Genomic DNA, 22,571 nt, shown 5'->3' on the forward strand with positions numbered 1-22,571 from the left:
AATCAGCTTCATTTCTTAGAGGTATATTTCTTAAACGTCCAATTCTTAAAGGCACTCTCACATGACAAGTTACATGAGGGAAACCCAGTGACAACATCCCTGAAAACGAATGTCAGATCCCCTAATGGGATCCCCTGGCAGCGTTACACCCTTCCAGCACCTCGAGCCCCTGCCAGCTCCGTGTGGCCTCCGAGTCGTACCCAGTGCCCGTTGATTGTGGAAAACCCCAACCACACAATCATGGGGGTTATCGGTAAGGATCCAGTGATGGGAGCATCAACACAGCCGGCACCCCTGTACCAGGTTTGAGAATGTGGGAGTCATTTGTGGGGGAGCGTACATGTTCGACACAATGGTCACGTCCCTCCACAGGGGGCACACCTGGGGGTGGGACTTACTGTGTCACCACCAGTGCCCAGCATGGACCACAGCAGTGGTGCCCAATATCACCCAGCAGGTCGTTTTAAACCCAGGGCGGAAGTTCATGTGACACACCAACGAATAGGACCCATCACGGCACAGGAGAACGTCACAAACCGACAAGAACACGTTGCCCATTTTGGGTATAACACCCCCCCCTTTAAAAAGGAGGGGCTCACAGAACAGCTGGCCGCAGTGGAGTTGATTCAAGCCTCGATACCCTTACAGCAAAAAGACCCAAGGTATGGAAGATGAAAACACAGGACTGGTGGGATTTGGAGGATGGGTAGGGACCCCAGCCTGGATCAGAATCACCTCGCAGAATCTGCAAATTGTGATATACTTGTCGATAACAAACTGCAGGTTTAAACAGCTGGGGAACACCCCAAAACTTCAGAGAATGGTTAATCGAAGCACACAGAAACAGCCGACATGACTACAACTGCAGTCATGAAGTCTTTCCCACGTGTATACATAGTTCCTTCTGCTAAAGGAAGCATTACTTTGTTGTCACATTCATTTGAAGTTTAGAAATAAGGGATGGTTGGGAATACTGTTTCGGAGGCTGATGAGAGTCGCTTACAGTCTCTGGGTGAGACAGATTGTGAAGTTAATGCAACTCAAATCAGCTGAGAAAAACTGGACAAGAATTAGAAAAGGATATTATTCCACTTTGAAAAAGGACAAACGCTGTACAGAAAACTGTCCAAACCAAATGTCTGCCAGCAGGCAGGCAGCATGGCAAACTACAAAGGATCTCAGGACTAAGGCAGAGGTCAGATGTGAAGGGCAGGAGGTGACTGGAGAACGTCACAGGGATTAGATTACGACCAAGGAGACCCGAGCGGGAGAACATTTACAGGGCAGAAGATCACGAATACCCAGGCGACACAGACCACGAAAGATTCCTGCCGAGGAGACAGGCCAGCAGGATCAACTCCCAGCAGCCAAACAGACCAATCAGGTTTGAGGAAGTGCCAACTCCCAGCAGCCAAACGGACCAATCAGGTTTGAGGAAGAGGGAAAGAACCCGGTGCTTGTTCAGCCATTCTCCCGGGAGCGGTGAGTATATTCCTTCAGCCCACAGAAACTCGGTTAGCGTGTGCCCAAGTAAACTTGTGCAAGGATAAGAGTTTTCAATACACCGTTTAGCTTCTTGCTTCTGAGTGTTTTCATAACCGGTGTTTGTGTTACAGTCGGAGTTGTGAAGCCTAATTTTCTGGAAGAAATTTACCATTGTTGTGGTCTCACCTTCCTTTCACTGTCCGCTCTGGTTGAGTCACAATAATTGCCAGCACATTCCGTAGTAGAGGATCAAAACGGGACCAGAGCACTTCGTACCCGCTCACTCGAGGGGCGACTGGTCAAAGATAAACTGTGGTCCCTCTTTCTCTCTCGTGAAGTTGCACGAGTGGGGCACTCCCGGCTGACATTCCACCATCAACAGGAGAGAGACTCGCACAGGCATAGGTGGCAGTCAGGGTGACTGACGCGGCACAAGGACAATCCCACTGGTCAGGTATAAACAGTGAGACTGGTTCCCCCTCTTACGAAGCTGTCCCCGTGCGACATTTCTGGGTTGTGGTTTCAACGCCTGCAAGAGACACGGAAACACAGTGCCACCCAACACCAGCCTGTTGTGGAGTAAAGGAAACCCTTTTCCACTCGTGTTCCCAATGGACTGGTTCAGTTGGAGGTCAGCTAACCTAGTTCTCAATTCCCTACAGGGGAACTACAGCCCCGTCCATCACACGAACCTGCCTCCCATCCATTGACTCCCATCTACACCTCCCGCTGCCTGGGGAAAGCGGGCAGCATAATCAAAGACCCCTCCCACCCGGCTTACTCACTCTTCCGACTTCTTCCATCGGGCAGGAGATACAGAAGTCTGAGAACACGCACGAACAGACTCAAACAGCTTCTTCCCCACTGTCCCCAGACTCCTAAATGACCCTCTTATGGACTGACCTCATTAACACTACACCCTGGATGCTTCATCCGATGCCAGTGCTTATGTAGCTACATTGTGTACCTTGTGTTGCCCCATTATGTATTTTCTTTTCACGTACTTGGTGATCTGTTGAGTGGCTCGCAGAAACATACATGTTACTGTACCTCAGCACACGTAACAAACAAAATCCAAAGTTTCAACACCTCAGATCAATCTTCGACCAGGAAGATTCACACTCAGCTCTTAAGCCCCAGTCTTCATTCTTGGGCAAAAACTTCAAGCCTGGTCAGAACAAGATGTCACCTCTGCTATTTAAATGTCAAGATTGCCAAATCCAGGTGTGGGAGCTCAATCGGAAGAGGCCATTGTTACATCTGCCCAGGTTGAAAACCATCCGTCTGGACTTACCTATAAGCTCAGGATTTCAGAATCCTGATGAAATTCAGACACCTGCTCAGATCTCTGGAAACCAGCAGAGGTCAACGCCACCCCACAAGACAGGCTTTGAGATTCAGTTAACAGTCAGGCAATTAAATGCTCCAAACAGAAAGCCTGATCAAACAACATCCTTACCCCCTCCCAGTGTGGACCAAACCATGGTTCCAGCAAAGCACGAACATGACCCTGGGAATATAGTGTGCCCACTCTTCAGGGGGCAAATATCACCCTGGAGAGGAGACAACCCCAATAAACAACCCCACCAGGGGGTCCGAGACCCACTCACTCCCCCTCTGCCATATTGGGTGCCAGGGGACGGGGCGAACTGGAATAGAGCCAGAAAATTAACAGCCCCCATTAAAAACTACCCTCTCCTCAAGTAGAAGAACCCTTCAAGGGGATGTGGATCTTGGGGGCTTGGAGCACAGGCCCCAGCCATTATTTCCATGGACTGGGGAAAAACAACAGACCAGACAGATCCCAGTCACAAGGAATCAGGGCTTTATTGATGATTAGATCACTGGCTGAACAGAGTTGGTTTGCGTTTCCTGTACAGGAACAAGGCGATCAAGGAAGCCGAGATGAGAGAGACGGCCGTCACAGTCAGGGTCAGGACCACGCGAGACTCCACACCTACAAAACCCAATGAGAAACCAATGGTTAGTGACGGAAACACCGAGGGGAAGATGGAAAGCAGCAAACGGACAGCTCCCCACCTGGAGGCCCCTCCTGCATCCTTCCCTCATTCGGGGAGGCCATCGCCAGGTTGGTCACATCGGTGTCCAGAATGAGCAGGGGTCCGAGTGAGGCCTCAGCCTCCCACTTCAATCCAGCTTCGCTCTCTGCAATATCAGACATTCCAGTTAGAGAGGGGGGAAAGGGGGAACCTCCAACATCTAGAGGATCAATGTCCTACCAGCTTCAGCTACAAGATCTCTCCTTCCTCTGGATCCGAATCGCAGCTCCCGCGGGGCACAGTTACCCACACGGCAACAGGCACAAATGTCAACGCTCCATTCCTCCAATGGGGCCCAACTAAATGAGAAAATGTCAGTCAGGCAACCAGGTTGTGCATCACTTCTCCACAAACCCCTCCCCGAGAGAGAGAGAGAGAGACTCACACATTCTGCATCTTCTGGAAAGTACAAGCTTTGTTCCTGGAATCTCTCCGATCTGCGGGAGCTACTTTCAGGTGGCAGGTGATGAAAATCTGAGGGACACCAACACAAGTCGTTATTTAGCGACTCCCTCCCAACACCAGAGATCCCCATGATCAGCTTCCTCTTACCAAGGAACGGTCATCTCCAAAGAAACGGAACGCATCCAGGTCAAACCGGAGCTTGTCCACCTCCCGCTCGCCTCTTGGCAACACAAAGGTCGAAAAGGAGTCTTCAGCTTCGCTGTCCAGGAGGCAACTGAAGATTAAAAAAAGAGGGGCACCAGGTGAATAAGTGAAGCCAGTGAGATGGGAGCAGCTGGAGAAAGCAGAGAGCTCCTTACCCATTGTGGTCAATGATGCTGTATCTCGGGGTGGAGTCCTGGTCTGGGCTCAATGTAGCTACACAGCGGTCAATGTAGAGCTTCAGGGGCATGTGGTTGGTCATGGACACCGAGGCCTCGATGTGAATGAGGTCACCCAGGTGGTAGACAGTGGAAGTGCGCTCTGTAAGCCAGTCCCCTGAAGAACAAGAGGACCAAGGGTTAGAGACAGTGGATGTCACTCCCAGAGAGTGAAGACAGGAAATCACTGCCCCGTCCACCCATCACGTACCATTCATTAGGCGCAGGGAGAATGACAGACTCCCTTCTCCAGACCTGGTGGAGCTGAATGGGATCCAGGTGGGCCTGATGGGGTTACTGCTCACATTGCCCTTCCTGGAAAGACAGCAGAGTCATTAAGACAACTTCAGAGAACCCCAGCAGCTGTGGATTTTAGAGAATAGAGTAAAGCTTCTCACCTAAAGTAACGACACTCAATGGGAACGAGCGCTCCATTCGTTCTCACAATGACAGATCCAGGATACTCTGGGCGGTGGCTCAGGTGGGTGGAGTAGATCAGGAAATCTCCAGACATCTGAAAGACAGCAGGTTAAGGAAAGAACTGGTCTGAAATGAGAAAGTTCTACACAGGGGTCAACAATGAACTCATCCCATCCAGTTTAAACAATTCTCAGGGGGATTGACAGGGGCGGTGCAAAGAGGCTGCTGTCCCCACAGCTGGTGTGTATTAGGGGCATCTCAGGTCAGGGGTCAGTCATTTAGGACAAACCCGACAAGGAATTTCTTCATTATGCAACTCCTGAATCTTTGGAATTCCCTATCCCAGAGAGTTGGGAATGTTCAGTCACCGAGGATATTCAGGACAGATGGACTTACTTTTGGGCATCAAGGGAATCATGTTGGGAGCCCAGGGACATGGGATGTTGTGGGACGTTCAGTCCTCATCTTAATGAACGGGGAACAGGCTCGAGGGGCCGCAAGGCCTCATCTGTTATTGGTGTTGCTCGGCAACCTCAAGCAATTTATACAAGGAGAGAGAGAGAGAGAGAGAGCGAGAGAGAGAGCGAGAGCGCACAATAGCACAAGACCAGGACCAATTAACAGGGAATTGATTCAATAAAAAGGACAGCTTCAGTGAACAGGAAAAGGAACCACAAATTGACAATATGAATCCTGGAAATAGAACAGTTTTAATCCAGGGCCTCGTTGATCCCAATGACTGGGGAAGTGTGGAGTTCCTCCTTTAGTCCAATCTATTTCAATCAATTCTGTCCATTAACACCCAACCCAATTGGATTAAACCTGGACTGAAATTGAACCCTCAGTTCAATTGATCTGAACAAGGGGGAAATGGAGCTGAAAACAAGAGGAAAAGCTTGGAGAAACCAAAGAGAAGCTTCCAGAACAATGGGGTTGATGTCACAAGGTTTGAGACAGAGAGCAGTGGAAGCAAAGTACAACGCAGAATAGAAAGCTAGTCTGGGGGGTTTATGAAGCAGGACACAGCTATCTCCTCAATAATCAATGACATCTCACCAAGTGTTGGAATGAAGAGCGGGGAACAATCCCCAGCTTCCAGCCAGAGTGGAGGATTGACATTACCTGCAATCTGCTGCCACACTCATGGAGTCCATAGTCAAAGAGGGCAGTGTGGTTCTGAGAGTAGATCCTGGTTGGCCGACAGCCTGCTGACCCCAGGGTCAGGTCAGCAGCTTGAATCAGGTGCCCGGTTCCAAATAAATCCAGCTGGGCCCAGACCAGCAGCTTGTCCTCTCCGCACTGCACCGTCACAGTCTGCAGCGGAGACACACTTTGACCCTCAGACACACGGAAATGGGAAGCAAAGGGAGGCCCAGGAGGAGGGAGTCGCTGAGGCCCAGGGGAGGCGTTGACTCTGCTCCATGGAAACCTCTGTCCTCGAAACCGTTGCCAAGTATCAGAGGAATGAACAGCTCCAACAAACACCAGGACCAAAACCCTCACTCCAAAATCCCCCATGATGCCAAACAACTGAACCATCCTGTCCACCAGGGAGCAGCACCTTTTATCCTCACAGACCTGCACTCACCTGAACTCTTTTGAGGTCAATCAGCTAATTATACTGAAAGAAACAAACTCAGGGGGAAATTAAAAGGGGCCGTTCCTGACAGGGGCCCAAATGAAACAAAGGTTCACGGAAACTTGACAAACGTCCCGCTGCGTGGGCGGGGGCGCGCTCTCTCCATCCTGGCTGGAAAGGTAGGCCCGATGGGTATCCATGGAGACACAGCAAAGCCTGATGGGTAAAAGGCGGGATTCAGCAAGGTAATACATAATAAAGGCGTTTCGGAGACTTGGCGAGTTCCTGCCGTGCATCTTGTAGATGGGACACACGGCTGACACTGTGCGTCGGTGGAGGGGGGGAGTGAATGTTTGTGGAAGGGGAGCAATCAAGCGGGGCGGCTTTGTCCTGGATGGTGTCGAGCTTCTCGAGTGTTGTTGGAGCTGCGCTCACCCAGGCAAGTGGAGAGTATTCCCTCACACTCCTGACTTGTGCCTTGTCGATGGTGGACAGGCTTTGGGGGGGGGGTCAGGAGGTGAGTTACTCTCCGCAGGATTTCCAGCCTCTGACTGGCCCTGGTAGCCACAGTATTACTATGGTTAGTGCAGTCCTGTTTCTGGTCAATGGTAGCCCTGGAAGTTGGCAATGGGGCATTCAGGTCCATGGGCATTGGGTGCCCATTGAAGTCCATGATACTCAGATCAGCATGAAGGCTGACATACAATATGGTAACTCGCTGGCAAACCCAATCTTTACCGACACTGGCGCTGGAACATTTCCCGGTAGGTTTAGACAATACCGGGACATTCTCAGGATGGAATGGCCCTCTGTGGTACTGCCAACTGCTGTCACCTCTGGCACACATTCCTCAATCCTCCTCAATCACCCTCGGCTCACAATCCTCAATCCTCCTCAATCACCCCCGGGACACAATCCTCAATCCTCCTCAATCACTCCCGGCTCACAATCCTCGATCCTCCTCAATCACCCCCGGCTTACAATCCTCAATCCTCCTCAATCACCCCCGGCTCACAATCCTCGATCCTCCTCAATCACCCCCAGGACACAATCCTCAATCCTCCTCAATCACCCCCGGCTCACAATCCTCAATCCTTCTCAATCACACCCGGGACACAATCCTCAATCTTCCTCAATCACCCCCGGGACACAATCCTCAACACTCCTCAATCACCCCCGGCTCACAATCCTCAATCCTCCTCAATCACCCCCGGCTCAGAATCCTCAATCCTCCTCAATCACCCCCGGCTCACAATCCTCAATCCTCCTCAATCACCCCCGGCTCACAATCCTCAATCCTCCTCAATCACCCCCGGCTCACAATCCTCAATCCTCCTCAATCACCCCCGGGACACAATCCTCGATCCTCCTCAATCACCCCCGGCTCACAATCCTCAATCCTCCTCAATCACCCCCAGCTCACAAACCTCAATCCTCCTCAATCACCCCCGGGACACAATCCTCAATCCTCCTCAATCACCCCCGGCACAGAATCCTCAATCCTCCTCAATCACCCCCGGCTCACAATCCTCAAACCTCCTCAATCACCCCCGGCACAGAATCCTCAATCCTCCTCAATCACCCCCGGCTCACAATCCTCAATCCTCCTCAATCACCCCCGGCTCACAATCCTCCTCAATCACCCCCGGCACAGAATCCTCAATCCTCCTCAATCACCCCCGGCTCACAATCTTCAATCCTCCTCAATCACCTCCGGCTCACAATCCTCAATCCTCCTCATTCACTCCCGGCTCACAATCCTCAATCCTCCTCAATCACACCCGGCTCACAATCCTCAATCCTCCTCAATCACCCCCGGCTCACAATCCTCAATCCTCCTCAATCACTCCCGGCTCACAATCCTCAATCCTCCTCAATCACCCCCGGCTCACAATCCTCAATCCTCCTCAATCACTCCCGGGACACAATCCTCAATCCTCCTCAATCACCCCCAGGACACAATCCTCAATCCTCCTCAATCACCCCCGGCTCACAATCCTCAATCCTCCTCAATCACCCCCGGGACACAATCCTCAATCCTCCTCAATCACCCCCGGGACACAATCCTCAATCCTCCTCAATCAACCCCGGCTCACAATCCTCAATCCTCCTCAATCACCCCCGGGACACAATCCTCAATCCTCCTCAATCACCCCCGGCTCACAATCCTCAATCCTCCTCAATCACTCCCGGGACAGAATCCTCAATCCTCCTCAATCACCCCCGGGACACAATCCTCAATCCTCCTCAATCACCCCCGGCTCACAATCCTCGATCCTCCTCAATCACCCCCGGCTCACAATCCTCAATCCTCCTCAATCACCCCCAGCTCACAATCCTCAATCCTCCTCAATCACCCCCGGGACACAATCCTCAATCCTCCTCAATCACCCCCGGCTCACAATCCTCAATCCTCCTCAATCACCCCCGGCTCACAATCCTCAATCCTCCTCAATCACCACCGGCTCACAATCCTCAATCCTCCTCAATCACCCGCTGGACACAATCATCAATCCTCCTCAATCACCCCCGGCTCACAATCCTCAATCCTCCTCAATCACCCCCGGGACACAATCCTCAATCCTCCTCAATCACCCCCGGCTCACAATCCTCAATCCTCCTCAATCACCCCCGGCTCACAATCCTCAATCCTCCTCAATCACCCCCGGGACACAATCCTCAATCCTCCTCAATCACCCCCGGGACACAATCCTCAATCCTCCTCAATCACCCCCGGGACACAATCCTCAATCCTCCTCAATCACCCCCGGGACACAATCCTCAATCCTCCTCAATCACCCCCGGGACACATTCCTCAATCCTCCTCAATCACCCCCGGCTCACAATCCTCAATCCTCCTCAATCACCCCCGGGACACAATCCTCAATCCTCCTCAATCACCCCCGGCTCACAATCCTCAATCCTCCTCAATCACCCCCGGGATACAATCCTCAATCCTCCTCAATCACCCCCGGCTCACAATCCTCAATCCTCCTCAATCACCCCCGGGACACAATCCTCAATCCTCCTCAATCACCCCGGCACACAATCCTCAATCCTCCTCAATCACCCCCGGCTCACAATCCTCAATCCTCCTCAATCACCCCCGGCTCACAATCCTCAATCCTCCTCAATCACCCCCGGCTCACAATCCTCAATCCTCCTCAATCACCCCCGGCTCACAATCCTCAATCCTCCTCAATCACCCCCGGGACACAATCCTCAATCCTCCTCAATCACCCCCGCGACACAATCCTCAATCCTCCTCAATCACCCTCGGCTCACAATCCTCAATCCTCCTCAATCACCCCCGGGACACAATCCTCAATCCTCCTCAATCACCCCCGGGACACAATCCTCAATCCTCCTCAATCACCCCCGGGACACAATCCTCAATCCTCCTCAATCACCCCCGGCACACAATCCTCAATCCTCCTCAATCACCCCCGGGACACAATCCTCAATCCTCCTCAATCACCCCCGGCTCACAATCCTCAATCCTCCTCAATCACCCCCCGGCTCACAATCCTCAATCCTCCTCAATCACCCCCGGCTCACAATCCTCGATCCTCCTCAATCACCCCCGGCTCACAATCCTCCTCAATCACCCCCGGCTCACAATCCTCAATCCGTGTCGCCAGCACCTCCGTCAACAACTTTGCATCTACGTTCGACAGCGAGATGGGACGGTATGATCCACGCTGTTCCGCATCTTCCTTTAAAATAAGCGATATCGAAGACTTAGGCAGCGTGGGGGAGGAGCTCTTCGCTCTCCATCGGCTCGCTATACATCTCGACTATCCGGGGCCCCAGCTCCAATCAAACCTGTTATAGAACTCGACTGGGAACCTATCCAGGCCCGGAGCCTTCCCCTCCCGCATCGGCCCCACGCGGTCCATCGCCTCCCTCAACCCCATCTCCGGCACCTTAACCCCCTCCACTCTCGGAAACTCCAGCCCATCCCAAAAATACCTCATCCCTGCCTCACTGGAGGCTCCGAGTAATACAATATCCCGTACAAGGCCTCGAGAACCTCTTTCGCCCCCTCTGGCTCCGACAGCACCGTATCCCTAGCCTCTCTCACCTTCCCGATCTCCCTCACCGCCAGCCGCTTCCTCAGCTTGTGAGCGAGCTTCCTGCTGGCTTTCTCCCCGTACCCCTACACCGTCCCCCTGCCTCTACGCAGTTGCCCCACTGCCTTTCCCGTGGACGCCAGCCCAAACTGCACCAGGAGCCTGTGGTGTTGGGTGTCCCGATACACAAACGAACCAACACGGTTGTAGATGGTACAATTCTGTTTTATTGTTCTGTACAATAACAACTGTTAACTTCTGTCTGTGGTTCGTACTTCACCAGTTAACCTGTGGACCCAGCCCTTGCACTATCTTAGTGAGGCACTCAGCACATGGTGTTTGTCTGAGTGGCACGCTGTGAGCTCTGTGCTCTGAGCTATCTCCTGGTGGAATGGGCTGGAACTGTGGTGTTCCCTGTTTTATAGCGCGTGTGCTCTCACTGGTGATTGGCTGTGATGCTATGTGTGTGTTGGTTTGTCCATCTACCTGTCCATCAGTGTGTGTGTGATTGCACCCATGATATGTTAATGTGGATATCATGACATCCCCCCTTTTCACAAGGATATGTGCCTACATGGCAATACATATTGGTGTGTACTGAGTGCGGCTGAGTATGTGTGTGCAGTATTTACAACATGTACATGGGGCTAAACTATATACAGAGGAAGGTGTCAGGTGTAACAGAGCAACGAGGTTGTACCACAAACAGAACAAGTGCAATCATCAAATATCAAAAGAGAACTCCTGGAACGAAACACGTTAACAGTATTGCACAACAATCCAGTGAGTCCAATGTGCAAACAGGCTCGTACGTCCAGCCTAGTAGGTGGGCGCCGAATTCGGGTTGACCGCCTCAAGGGTGGGTCAGGATCCACCGGCTGAGGAATGGGCCTGGCCACGGACGATAGAGGAATAGGCAGAGTGGCAGGAAGCTCCACGAAGTCGACATCAGGGACAACAGGAGGGCGTGGCACCGGCGCATGATCACGGAGCGAGCGCGGAAGCAGCCGAAGGGCCCGCCGATTACGCCGGCGAATGGAGCCATCAGGCATGCGAACCAGGAACGAGCGGGGAGCCACGCGGCGGAGAACCTCGGCGGTTGCCGACCAGCCACCCTCCGGTAGGCGTATGCGGACGTTGTCTCCAGGCGCCAGGGCAGGAAGATCAGTCGCCCGAGCGGCATGTGCCACCTTCTGCTGAGCACGCTGTTGTTGTATCCTTCGCAATACTGGAGCATGGTCGGGTTTAGGAACATGAATGGACGGCACAGTGGTCCTGAGGGCGCGACCCATCACCAGCTGGGCCGGCAAGAGGCCCGTGGACAGTGGGGCCGAGCGATAGGCCAGCGGGGCTAAACAGAAGTCAGATCCGGCATCAGCGGCCTTGCAGAGGAGCCGCTTCACGATATGGACGCCCTTTTCCGCCTTGCCATTCGACTGGGGATGCAAAGGGCTGGACGTCACGTGTGTGAAGCCGTATGAAGCGGCAAAAGAAGACCATTCTTGGCTCGCAAAACAGGGCCCATTGTCCGACATGACGGTGAGCGGAATTCCATGGCGAGCGAAGGTTTCTTTGCATGCTCTGATGACAGCTGATGATGTCAAATCGTGCAGGCGTATGACCTCTGGATAATTGGAAAAATAGTCAATTATAATGACATAGTCACTGCCGAGCGCATGAAAGAGGTCCACACCCACCTTCGCTCAGGGGGACGTGACCAACTCATGGGGCTGAAGCGTCTCAGGGGGTTGCGCCGGCTGAAACCTCTGGCAGGTGGGGCAGTTGAGCACCATGTTGGCGATGTCGTCGCTGATGCCCGGCCAGTACACAGCTTCTCGGGCCCTCCGCCTGCACTTTTCAACCCCGAGATGGCCTTCGTGTAATTGTTCGAGGACTAGCCAGTGCATGCTGTGTGTGGGATCACAATCCGGTCCAACTTTAGGAGGACACCATCAATGACGGCCAAGTCGTCCCGGACATTGTAGAATTGTGGGCACTGCCCCTTCAGCCACCCTTCCGTCATGAGGCGCATCACACGTTGTAGAAGGGGGTCAGCCGCAGTCTCCCGGCGAATACGGGCCAGACTTGCATCATTAGCCGGCAGATTGGCCGATGTGAAGGCTACTTGTGCATCGACGACAAATGAACCCCTCCGATTCGGGCGGTGGGCTCACAGCTCTGGACAGGGCATCCGCGATGATGAGGTCCTTTCCCGGGGTGTAGACAAGTTGGAAGTCGTACCTCCGGAGCTTGAGCAGAATGCGCTGGAGGCGAGGGGCCATCTCGTTGAGGTCCTTCTGAATGATGCCGACCAGGGGGCGATGGTCGGCCTCCACAGTGAACTGCGGAAGGCCACACACATAGTCGTGGAATTTGTCGATGCCGGTTAACAAGCCCAGGCACTCCTTCTCAATCTGCGCATAGCGCTGTTCAGTGGGGATCATGGCCCGCGAGGCATAGGCAACCGGGGCCCATGATGCAGTGTCGTCCCGTTGCAGGAGTACCGCCCCAATGCCGGACTGGCTGGCATCAGTCGAGATCTTTGTGTCCCGAGTAGTGTCGAAGAACGCCAATACCGGGGCGGTGGTGAGCTTAAATTTGAGGTCCTCCCATTCCTTCTGGTGTGCGGGCAGCCACTCGAACTCCGTAGTCTTCTACACCAGGTGGCGAAGAGCCGTTGTGTGCGAGGCAAGGTTGGGAATGAACTTCCCCAGGAAGCTGACCATCCCGAGAAAGCGTAGCACTGCCTTCTTGTCTGCCGGCTGCGGCATGGCTGTGATGGCTGCCACTTTGTCGGCATCCGGACGCACCCCTGACCGGGATATGTGGTCCCCCAGAAACTTTAGCTCAGTTTGGCCAAAAGAACACTCCTATTGTAGCAGTATCTGCCAAAGGGAGTGTTGAAAGTGCACAGCTTCCTGCTGGACTGATCCAGTTGAATCTGCCAAAAACCCTTTGAAGCATCAAGCTTGGTGAAAATTTTCGCCCGGGCCATTTCGCTCGTGATTCCTTCCCGTTTGGGAATGGGGTAGTGTTCCTTCATGATGTTATTGTTCAGGTCTTTCGGGTCGATGCAGATCCGGAGCTCGCCGGAGGGCTTTTTTACGCACACCATGGAGCTGACCCATGGCGTGGGCTCCGTGACCCGGGAAAGCACTCCTTTGGTCCTGGAGATCCTGCAGCTGCTGCTTGAGGCGGTCCCTGAGTGGTGCTGGGACTCTACGAGGTGCGTGAATGACTGGGGTGGCGTCCGGTTTGAGCCGTATTCTGTAAGTGTAGGGCAGTGTGCCCATGCCCTCGAAAACCTCCTGGTTGTGGGCGAGGAGTGAGTTGAGCTGCGCCCTAATGTCCGCATCTGGGAAATCGGACGTGCTTTCTGGAGACAGAGCGTGTACCCGCTGAACGAGGTGGAGGATCTTGCACGCCTGTGAGCCGAGCAGAGAGTCCTTCGAGGATCCAACTATCTCAAAGGACAGTGTGGCTGGATGTGAATTGTGTGCAACCTCGAGCTGGCAGGACCCCATGGCCGGGATAACGTTCCCGTTGTAATCGACCAGCTGACAGCGGGATTGCCGAATCGGTGGTTTGACCTTCAAGGTGTGGAAGGCTGACCGTGCGAGGAGATTGGCGGAGGCAGCAGTGTCTAAGCGGAATGTGATTGGTGATTGGTTGACCGTTAGGGTGGCACACCATTCATCACCCGGATTAACGCTGTGCACTGGCATCGGCTGGTGGCTCCTACTTGGGGACATCCGGTTCCTGTCTATTACCGCAACGCGGAAGGGTTCCCGTTCGTCGGTATCACCGGTCTGTACGTCGTCAGGGTATAACTCGGTGTATGGAGGGTGAATGGCCCGCACGTCCCTGCCAGGCTGGCGGAATTGGGGAGCGTTGGCAGGTTGAGCTGCTCGACAGCAGGCAGCGTAGTGGCCCATCTTGCCACAGTGGAGGCATTGTAGCGTTTTGGCTGGACATTGCCGCTTTAAGTGTGCGGATCCACAGTTGCCGCACGTCGTGACGTCATGGCGTTCATTGCACCACCGCGCATGCGCGGTGCGGTCCTGCGTAGAGCGCGCCTGCGCATCACGTCCCTCTGCGTCGATGTCCCCTCTTTTGGTGCGTTCAAGCGCGGGAGGCCTCGGAAAGCGCACAAAATGGCCGCCCTCATCCGGGCCGCGGGCCGGGAGGAACTCGATCGACTGGACCCGCTTGGCCTCGTAGGACCTCTGCCGTGCCGATTCGGCCGCCTGGAATTGGGAGTACTGGCTGGTCGCGTTTTCATGGAGGACGCAGGTTGACGCCGAGATTTCCAGCGACTTGGAGCAGCTGCTGCGGGCTGATGGTGTCCATGGCGCAGGATGGCGGATCTCTGAAGAGGTGCAGGTAGGTCTCACAGTCGCTGGCGAGTTTCCACTCCTGGTACCATGTCGTGTTGGGTGTTCCGATACACAAACGAACCAACACGGTTGTAGATGGCACAACTCTGTTTTATTATTCTGTACAATAATAACTATTAACTTCTGTCTGTGGTTCGTACTTCACCAGCTAACCTGTGGACCCAGCCCTAGCACTATCTTGGTCAGGCACTCAGCACATGGTGTATGTCTGAGAGGCACGCTGTGAGCTCTGTGCTCTGAGCTATCTCCTGGTAGGATGAGCGGGAACTGTGGTGTTCCCTGTTTTATACTGCGTGTGCTCTCACTGGTGATTGGCTGCGATGTTGTGTATGTGTTGATTGGTCCGTCTACCTGCCCATCAGTGTGTGTGTGTGATTGCACCCATGATATGTTAATACGGATATCATGACAGAGCCCCTGCCCCTCCTTCAGTGGCACCACCATCACAGACTCCATCAGTAAGTGTGTCGAAGATTGCATGCCAAAGAAGGTAGTACGTACGATCCCCAATCAGAAACCAGGGTTTAATCGGGAGATCCACTCCCTACTGAAGTCTGTGTCTGAGGTGGTCAAGGCAGGCGACCCTGACCGAGTCAAGAAATCGAGGTACCACCTCCTCAAAGTCATCAGTGACGCCAAGAGACAATACTGACTAAGCTAGAGTCACAGACTAACAACTCGGACTCTCGTCGGTTGTGGCCAGGCTTAAACAACATAACGGGCTACAAAGCGAGGCCGAGCAGTATCGCCAGCAGCAGCGCATCCCTCCCCGATGAACTCAATGCTTCGAGCAAGAAACCAACAAATTGTTGTCACCTGCCCCAGCAGCCCCGGGCACACCCATACCCACCGTCACAGCCAGATCGGCCTTCTTGAAAGTGAACCCTCGGAAAGCAACAGGTCCTGACGGTGTCCCTGGTCCTGCACTCCAACCTGCGCGGACCAATTGGCGGGTGTTCCAGGACCTCTTTAACCAGTCCGTACTCCGCTCCGAGGTTCCCACCTGCTTCAAGAAGACCGCCGTCTGTAGCACGACAGCACAGTGGTTAGCACTGTTGCTTCACAGCGCCAGGGTCCCAGGTTCGATTCCCGGCTTGGGTTACTGTCTGTGCGGAGTCTGCACGTTCTCCCCGTGTCTGCGTGGGTTTCCTCCGGGTGCTCCGGTTTCCTCCCACAAGTCCCGAAAGACGTGCTGTTGGGTGAATCGGACATTCTGAATTCTCCCTCTGTGTACCCGAACAGGCGCCGGAATGTGGCGACTTGGGGATTTTCACAGTAGCTTCATTGCAGCGTTAATTTCAGCCTACTTGTGACAATAAAGATTATCATTATCATACCGGTGCTAAAGAAGAACGAGGCAACGTGCCTCAATGACTACCGTCCGGTGGCCCTGACATCGATCATTGTGAAGTGCTTCGAGAGGTCGGTCATGAAGCGCATAAACTCCACACTCCCAGAATGCCTTGATCCGCTGCAATGCGCATATCTCTGCAGCAGACGCCATCTCCCTGGTACTACACTCATCCCTGGAGCATCTCGACAACAAGGAGACATCTATGTCAGACTCCTATTCATTGACTACAGCTCCACCTTCAACGCCATAATCCCAGCCAAGCTCCGATCAAAGACGTGGCTCCTTCCTCTGCAACTGGATCCTCGGCTTTCTGACCCATGGACCCCAATCAGTAAGAATAAACACCAACACTTCTCCACGATAATCCTCCATACCGGGGCCCCACATGGCTGCAAACTTAGCCCCTACTCTACTCCCTGTACATGACGAATGTGATATAAAATAGTTACTTTCGAGATATTAGTTATTGTAATGTAAATATAGGCCGGTCTGATTCTGTTAGTTCACAGACAAAGGATTTCAGAACGCATGGCAAAGCAAGGGGCAGGGGTGTCCAGCTAAGGAGGAGAAAAGGATGCTGGGTAATAGAAGGCCAGAGGAAGGGATGGGAAGTGAGCCAATCAGGATGTATGGCCAGGTCAGGAGGGGTATAGGATGACCTATGGGAATCGTGTATGTGAAATTTGATGCCATTTGAATGTATTTGCAGAAATCTCTTTGTCTCCTTCTTCATTCGTTTTCCAGGGGTCCAGGAGACTGGTTCTGTGTCCTGTGCCTGTGTGAAACGAATCAGACTTGCAAGTCAAATAAAATAACTAATGCTATGCCTGCAAATCCATCTCGAGTTTTATTGAGGCCAGACTGACGGGTAAAGAAATTTATATTTGTCATTTGGTGCCGAAACCCGGGATTTCTCAAGATGGTCATTGGCCAGCTGCGAACTCAGAATTAGACTGATTATGGACAAAAGGAGAGTGGAAAAAGGGGCCCACAATGTATTGCTGGATAATGACCGCGCATTGATTTTTCCCCTCTTCTTACGGTCTGATTGGTCTGGTCACTCGCGGTTGGTACGGAAAGATCATCTCGACGAAATCAACGGTCAGTCTGGGGATTAGAAAATTAAACTGATGGGATATCATAATTGATAGTTCAGTTTTGTGTTAATTGTGGAACTGATGGGACATCGGGAAGATGGTTTAGTTGCACGAGTGTTGTTGATGAACTGATGGGACATCGGGAAGATGGTTTAGTTGCACGAGTGTTGTTGATGAACTGATGGGACATCGGAAAGATGGTTCAGTTCCACGAGTGTTTTTAAAACTATAGTTGATTAAGCTAAAATTGTATCCTTGGACTGAAGTGGCGAGAAACGATAAATTTTTAAACAAACTGGATGCTGCATGTTAGTTCAAGCAGAAGTCTCCCAAAGGGTTAATAGCAGCTTGAGATAACAGGCAGCTTGTGGTGTAATTGGATATCTTTCTTTCGAGTCAGTGAAACTCCAGCAAAGTTACGTTTTGAATTAACGAAAGGAAACCAGTGGGTTTCTCCACCCCTTTGATAAAAGTTATTATTTTCGAAAGCAATTGATTGAAATTGCCAGAAACTTAAGTTTTACTTACTTGAAATAATGTTTATCTCATTTTATTTGTGAATTAATAGAAACTTAAAGAAACACACTGACACCATTTTAAAAAGTGTAAATCTGGAGATGACAGTTGACTTTGCTCCGGTATACATTACCGCAGCTAACTGCTCCCTCATTGATAGCAGCCAACATTTTTGTGAATGTAAGAAAAACTTGTTAAAAGAAAAATTGTTAAGATAAAGAATTAATTAAGTTGTAAAAGTTATACAAGTTTGTGTTAAGCAAATCGTAAATTTAGTTCTGAGTTGAGATCAGAGCTAAGCTTGCAGGTTGCAGTAATTCAATTTGAATTTTCAAACATTTTAAGCTTTAAAAGAACACTGTTAGAACCTTTTCAATCATTTTGCCAAGGAGCAAAAATTGCCATTGGTTATAAATAGGCAAAAAAATAAATATATAGAATAATAATAAAAAAGAAAGAGCCAAAGTATGAAAGCTAAAGAGTTAATTAGATTATGGAGACAATATTGTCAACGTGAGAGGGATAAGATCATGTTATTAAGTTGGCAAGAAAATGCCCTTAAAATGGGGATTCCAATTAGTGAAGAGGGAAGAAACAAAACAATGGGCTACGTAGTTCAATGGCTGGCCTTGCATTGACAGAGACAGAAGATGACGAATTGGACAAATTTGACCAGGTCGGCTAGGATTCCGACTGCACCTGTAGCATTGTCTGCACTAATTCCAGAACCACCAGAGTATCATAATTTATATCCAGTCACTGCTCCCCAGATTCAAATCATGCCAGCCCCTCCAGCCCCTGCGGTACCATCTTCACTCTCTGAGAGAGAAGGGGGGCTCTGTTCCACAAGCCCAATTAGCTCTAGGACCCGATCTCGGACAGCGAGAGAAGGGCCTGATCCTATCCAGAAACAATCAAGCATACCACCTAAATCCATTCAGACCGATAAGGAGGGTGTAGGCCAGGAAGGAGGCTCAGTTACAAAGATTAAGACTGAGTATGTAATGAAAAAGGATGATCTGAGACCCCCAACCAGTGGCAGAAACGGTGGCTTACCAGCTGGAACCCCAATATTGTGACTTTGAGTGGGTGGATCAGTGAGGGGGAGGATATCAAACCCACCCAAATGGACCCTCAGCTCCTTTTTATGGCCCACCGTATGTACCAACAGCTTTACAAGCGCCGCATTGGTCTACTGGGAGAAGAGGACGGGGCAGATATAGAGGGAGCAATGCATGTTTTAATTGCGGCCGTGCAGATCACTGGCAACAGGAATGCCCCTTTAAAAGACGGGCAGCAGAAGGAGACTACCCGACCCAAAGGAGGAGGTACCCACCAAGGGGAGGACAGACGAGGTCCACTGTCTTCTCCCGGGCAAACCCTTTCCCAACACAGGATTGACTAGCTAATTTAGTCATAAGGACTCTCCAATCGGACAGGGGACCTATTATCTCTCTGCAGATAGGAGATCAACATCACCCATTTGTAATCGGCACTGGAGCAGCCATGTCTTCTGTGCAATCAGAACTTCGACTACCACTATCCGACCACACCCAGCATTTGTCGGGGTTCCAAGGACAGGTGTGTGAGTATCCTATTTCTGAACCTGTGATAGTCACTTACGAGAATAAGTCTGCGGATCATCAGTTTGTAGTGACTACTGGATTGGACTGTGACTTGTTGGCCTGAGATTTACTGTGTATCTTCCAGCTACAGCTAGAGTGCGGAGACGAAGGGGTAACGGTTCAATCATGGAGGATGAGACAACAGTGCTATATTTCTATCAGTCCCCAGTGGTGGACGTTAGACATTGAACATTCACTGCATCACGTTACCCTGGCCTATGACAGAACGGGACAAAACAGGGAGTTGGAGGACAAATACCGGCCATTAATTGGGATCGAATGGCCAGTCAAAGGTACAGCCACAGTCACGGGAAAAGAAGGTACAGCCGATTTTGTTACAATACCACCACATTTATGGCCACAGTCAGCTTCGGTAAGCCCTCATATTACACGTCAGGTCCACGACCAGTACCATGCCAGGGATCTGGGGCCTATGGTAAGGAGGGCAGTGGATCATTCGGATCCAACAGAGAACGCACTTCAAGTCACGCCAGACGGCACTGCCATAAAATATTTTGAGGTCCCTGAAACGATTAACACTCGACTGCAGCATCACTGGGGACATGATGTTTTGGAATATGTCAATCCACAGGTCCGGGCGGAATACCCATCACAAGTGGGAAAGACAAATGTTACACCTATAAAGGTAACGATTAAGGATCATGTAAAGCTACCTTCCATTCGGCAATACCCCTTGAGATCCCAAGCTGCCCCGTCTATAGACAAATTAATCGGAGAGCTGTTGCAACAGGGTATTTTGGTCCCTTGCCAATCAGAATGTAACACCCCCATACTTGCTGTGCCTAAACCAGCCAAACCAGACCAGTACCGATTAGTACAGGATTTACGTTCAATCAATGCCATCGCATAGCCGTTACATGCTCTCACTCTCCAACAGGATATTACGGTGTATAGCTCCCACTCGGTCATCGCACTACTGAGGCAACTGCAGACTCAGCATCTTACCGCAGCTCGTCAGAATAGGTATGAGATATACCTTTTGAACAATCCACGTCTGACATTTAAACACTGTACCACTATCAATCCAGCCTGTTTTCTTAGTGGTCCCCCTGTCCATGAAGACGCACCTGGCCACGACTGTTTAGCCTTGATTCAGGAAACTACCACAATAAGGGACGATTTGAGTGACATTTCGTCAGAACAACCTGACATGATTATGTGTGGTCAAATATCCCACCGGGGTTTAGTTAATGACCTACTACAGGCCCTCCTTATGCCAGCGCAGATTTCCGTCATTAAATGCGCTGCCCATACAAACGGTAAGTCCCCAGTTGACGTTGGTAACGAACAAGCAGATTGTGCAGCGCGGACAGCCGCGCAAATTCAGCAAGTGATGGTGCCTAAAATGTTAGGTCAGACTAAACGATCTGCTATAAATACGTCTGCTTCTGACAAGTCAATGCCAACCATCCAAGATGTCATAAGGTTACAGGAGGACGCTCCTGAGAGTGATACACAAATGTGGAAACGATTAGGTTGTACATATGAATCTGTTTCCTCTTTATGGACCACGCCAGCACATCAGACTTGTATGCCTGATGTACTGGCTTTATGGGTCACTGAATGTGTACACTTTGCAACTCATTGTGGGGCTCGGGGGACTAGTGATTTGTTGCTGGACACTTGGTGGCACCCTGAAATGCAGGGGTTGGCCCAGAGTATCAGTAATCGGTGTTTGATTTGTCAGCAATATAACACCGGCAAAGGTATCCCTTGTGGGATGGGGCAAACCCTGTTGCCCACTGGTTCCTTTGAGACGCTCCAGGTGGATTACATTGAGTTGGAAAGGTGTCAATGTTGTCAATATTATAAATATGTTTTGGTCATTGTGGATGTGTTCAGTAGATGTGTCGAGGTGTATCCGACTATCAATAATAAAGCTGCTACTGTGGTTAAAGTTCTAATGCGGGAAATCATTCCCCGGTACAGTATACCAGCTCAGTTGAGTTCTGATAACGGGCCTCATTTTCTTGGACAGATTAACCTGCTTCCCTTCCCCAGCGCTATTTTACAGGTGTGGAGCATGATGGGGTGGCTACGCACCGCCTGTGTGACCACGGCCTCACCTCGCTTGGAGTGACATCGGGGACGGACATGGAAAAGGGACATATTATCTACATTTGTAACCCCAACCAAGCTACAAGGACATTTCGTTTATGCAGAGGTGATGTTCTTCAATGCCCCCATATACGAGGACATGGTATCGACTCATGGAAGGTCATCAGGTTAACGGACAATGCAGGACTCATGAAGCAATTGTACCGGTACTGCGATGGGAAGGGAACATTACATGGACATTGCCTTGTTTTTGGAGTACATGTAAATTTGATTTTGGATGTGTTAAGATTGGTGCCATATAGGTAAAATCAGACCGTCAGGAGTGGGTAGGAAGAGGTTGTGAGAGAGAGAGGGGGACTAGAGAGAGGACGGGGCGTGTGAGAAGGGAAGTACAACTAGAACGTAGGTTATCAGGAGATATACTTAATTCATTTAGAGGCCAAACTGAGGAAAACCTGGGTAGTATGAATCTCTTCTACCAGATTTACCACCGCTTGTATGGCCAGGGACGGGTTGTCTGCTACCCGGACCCCGCAGCGGTGTCTAGGTTATTTTCTGTTTCACCGCTTTGGGGCACTCCCCAAACGGTGGTTCATTGTCAGCGTTCCGAGCCACCGCCCGAGCAAGTCACTCTTCCTTACGATCCGGGTTCAGCACCACCGGCTATTTGCCTTCCCCTTCCTCGGGATAATTCCCATTCACAGTATGATAGGCTGCAACGGTGGAGGGCGTACATACCTAGCCACTTCACTCCCAATAGGGATTCCCGGTCGTACGAGAATTGTTTCAGCAGTGAAGGATATGGCTGTTTGCTGGTAGAGGTGGAAACTAATATAACATGTCTGTTTCCCACCTGTACGGACAGGAGGTTTCATATCACCCAGGCGTCTGGCCAATGCGTTTGTTACAACACCACCTGCGTTCCATTGAACGCCGGCCTCCAGCTCCTTTGTGGCTGAGCGAATGTCTCTCATATCACTGTTGGGACGAGGGCTTTCCGCATTGCTAGGCGGCCCGAATGGGCGTTTCAAAGCTGGATAAACTGGGCTACTGGGGGATCCC

General features: G+C 51.4%; 1 protein-coding gene across 1 annotated transcript; it reads right to left on the reverse strand.

The window, feature by feature from the left end:
- Positions 1 to 3,293: 3,293 nt before the first annotated feature.
- On the reverse strand, positions 3,294 to 6,434 carry LOC140411549 (zona pellucida sperm-binding protein 3-like). Its single transcript, XM_072500630.1, has 9 exons — positions 5,912 to 6,434; positions 4,768 to 4,883; positions 4,581 to 4,684; positions 4,310 to 4,487; positions 4,098 to 4,224; positions 3,931 to 4,019; positions 3,726 to 3,844; positions 3,526 to 3,651; positions 3,294 to 3,442 (listed from the first exon to the last, which is right to left on the reverse strand). The coding sequence occupies exons 1-9, from the start codon at positions 6,326 to 6,328 to the stop codon at positions 3,327 to 3,329; spliced, it is 1,392 nt and encodes a 463-aa protein (XP_072356731.1). The 5' UTR covers positions 6,329 to 6,434; the 3' UTR covers positions 3,294 to 3,326.
- Positions 6,435 to 22,571: the final 16,137 nt, after the last annotated feature.

The sequence above is a fragment of the Scyliorhinus torazame genome, chromosome 4 (assembly GCF_047496885.1).
Source record: "Scyliorhinus torazame isolate Kashiwa2021f chromosome 4, sScyTor2.1, whole genome shotgun sequence".
Classification (NCBI taxonomy): Eukaryota; Metazoa; Chordata; class Chondrichthyes; order Carcharhiniformes; family Scyliorhinidae; genus Scyliorhinus; species Scyliorhinus torazame.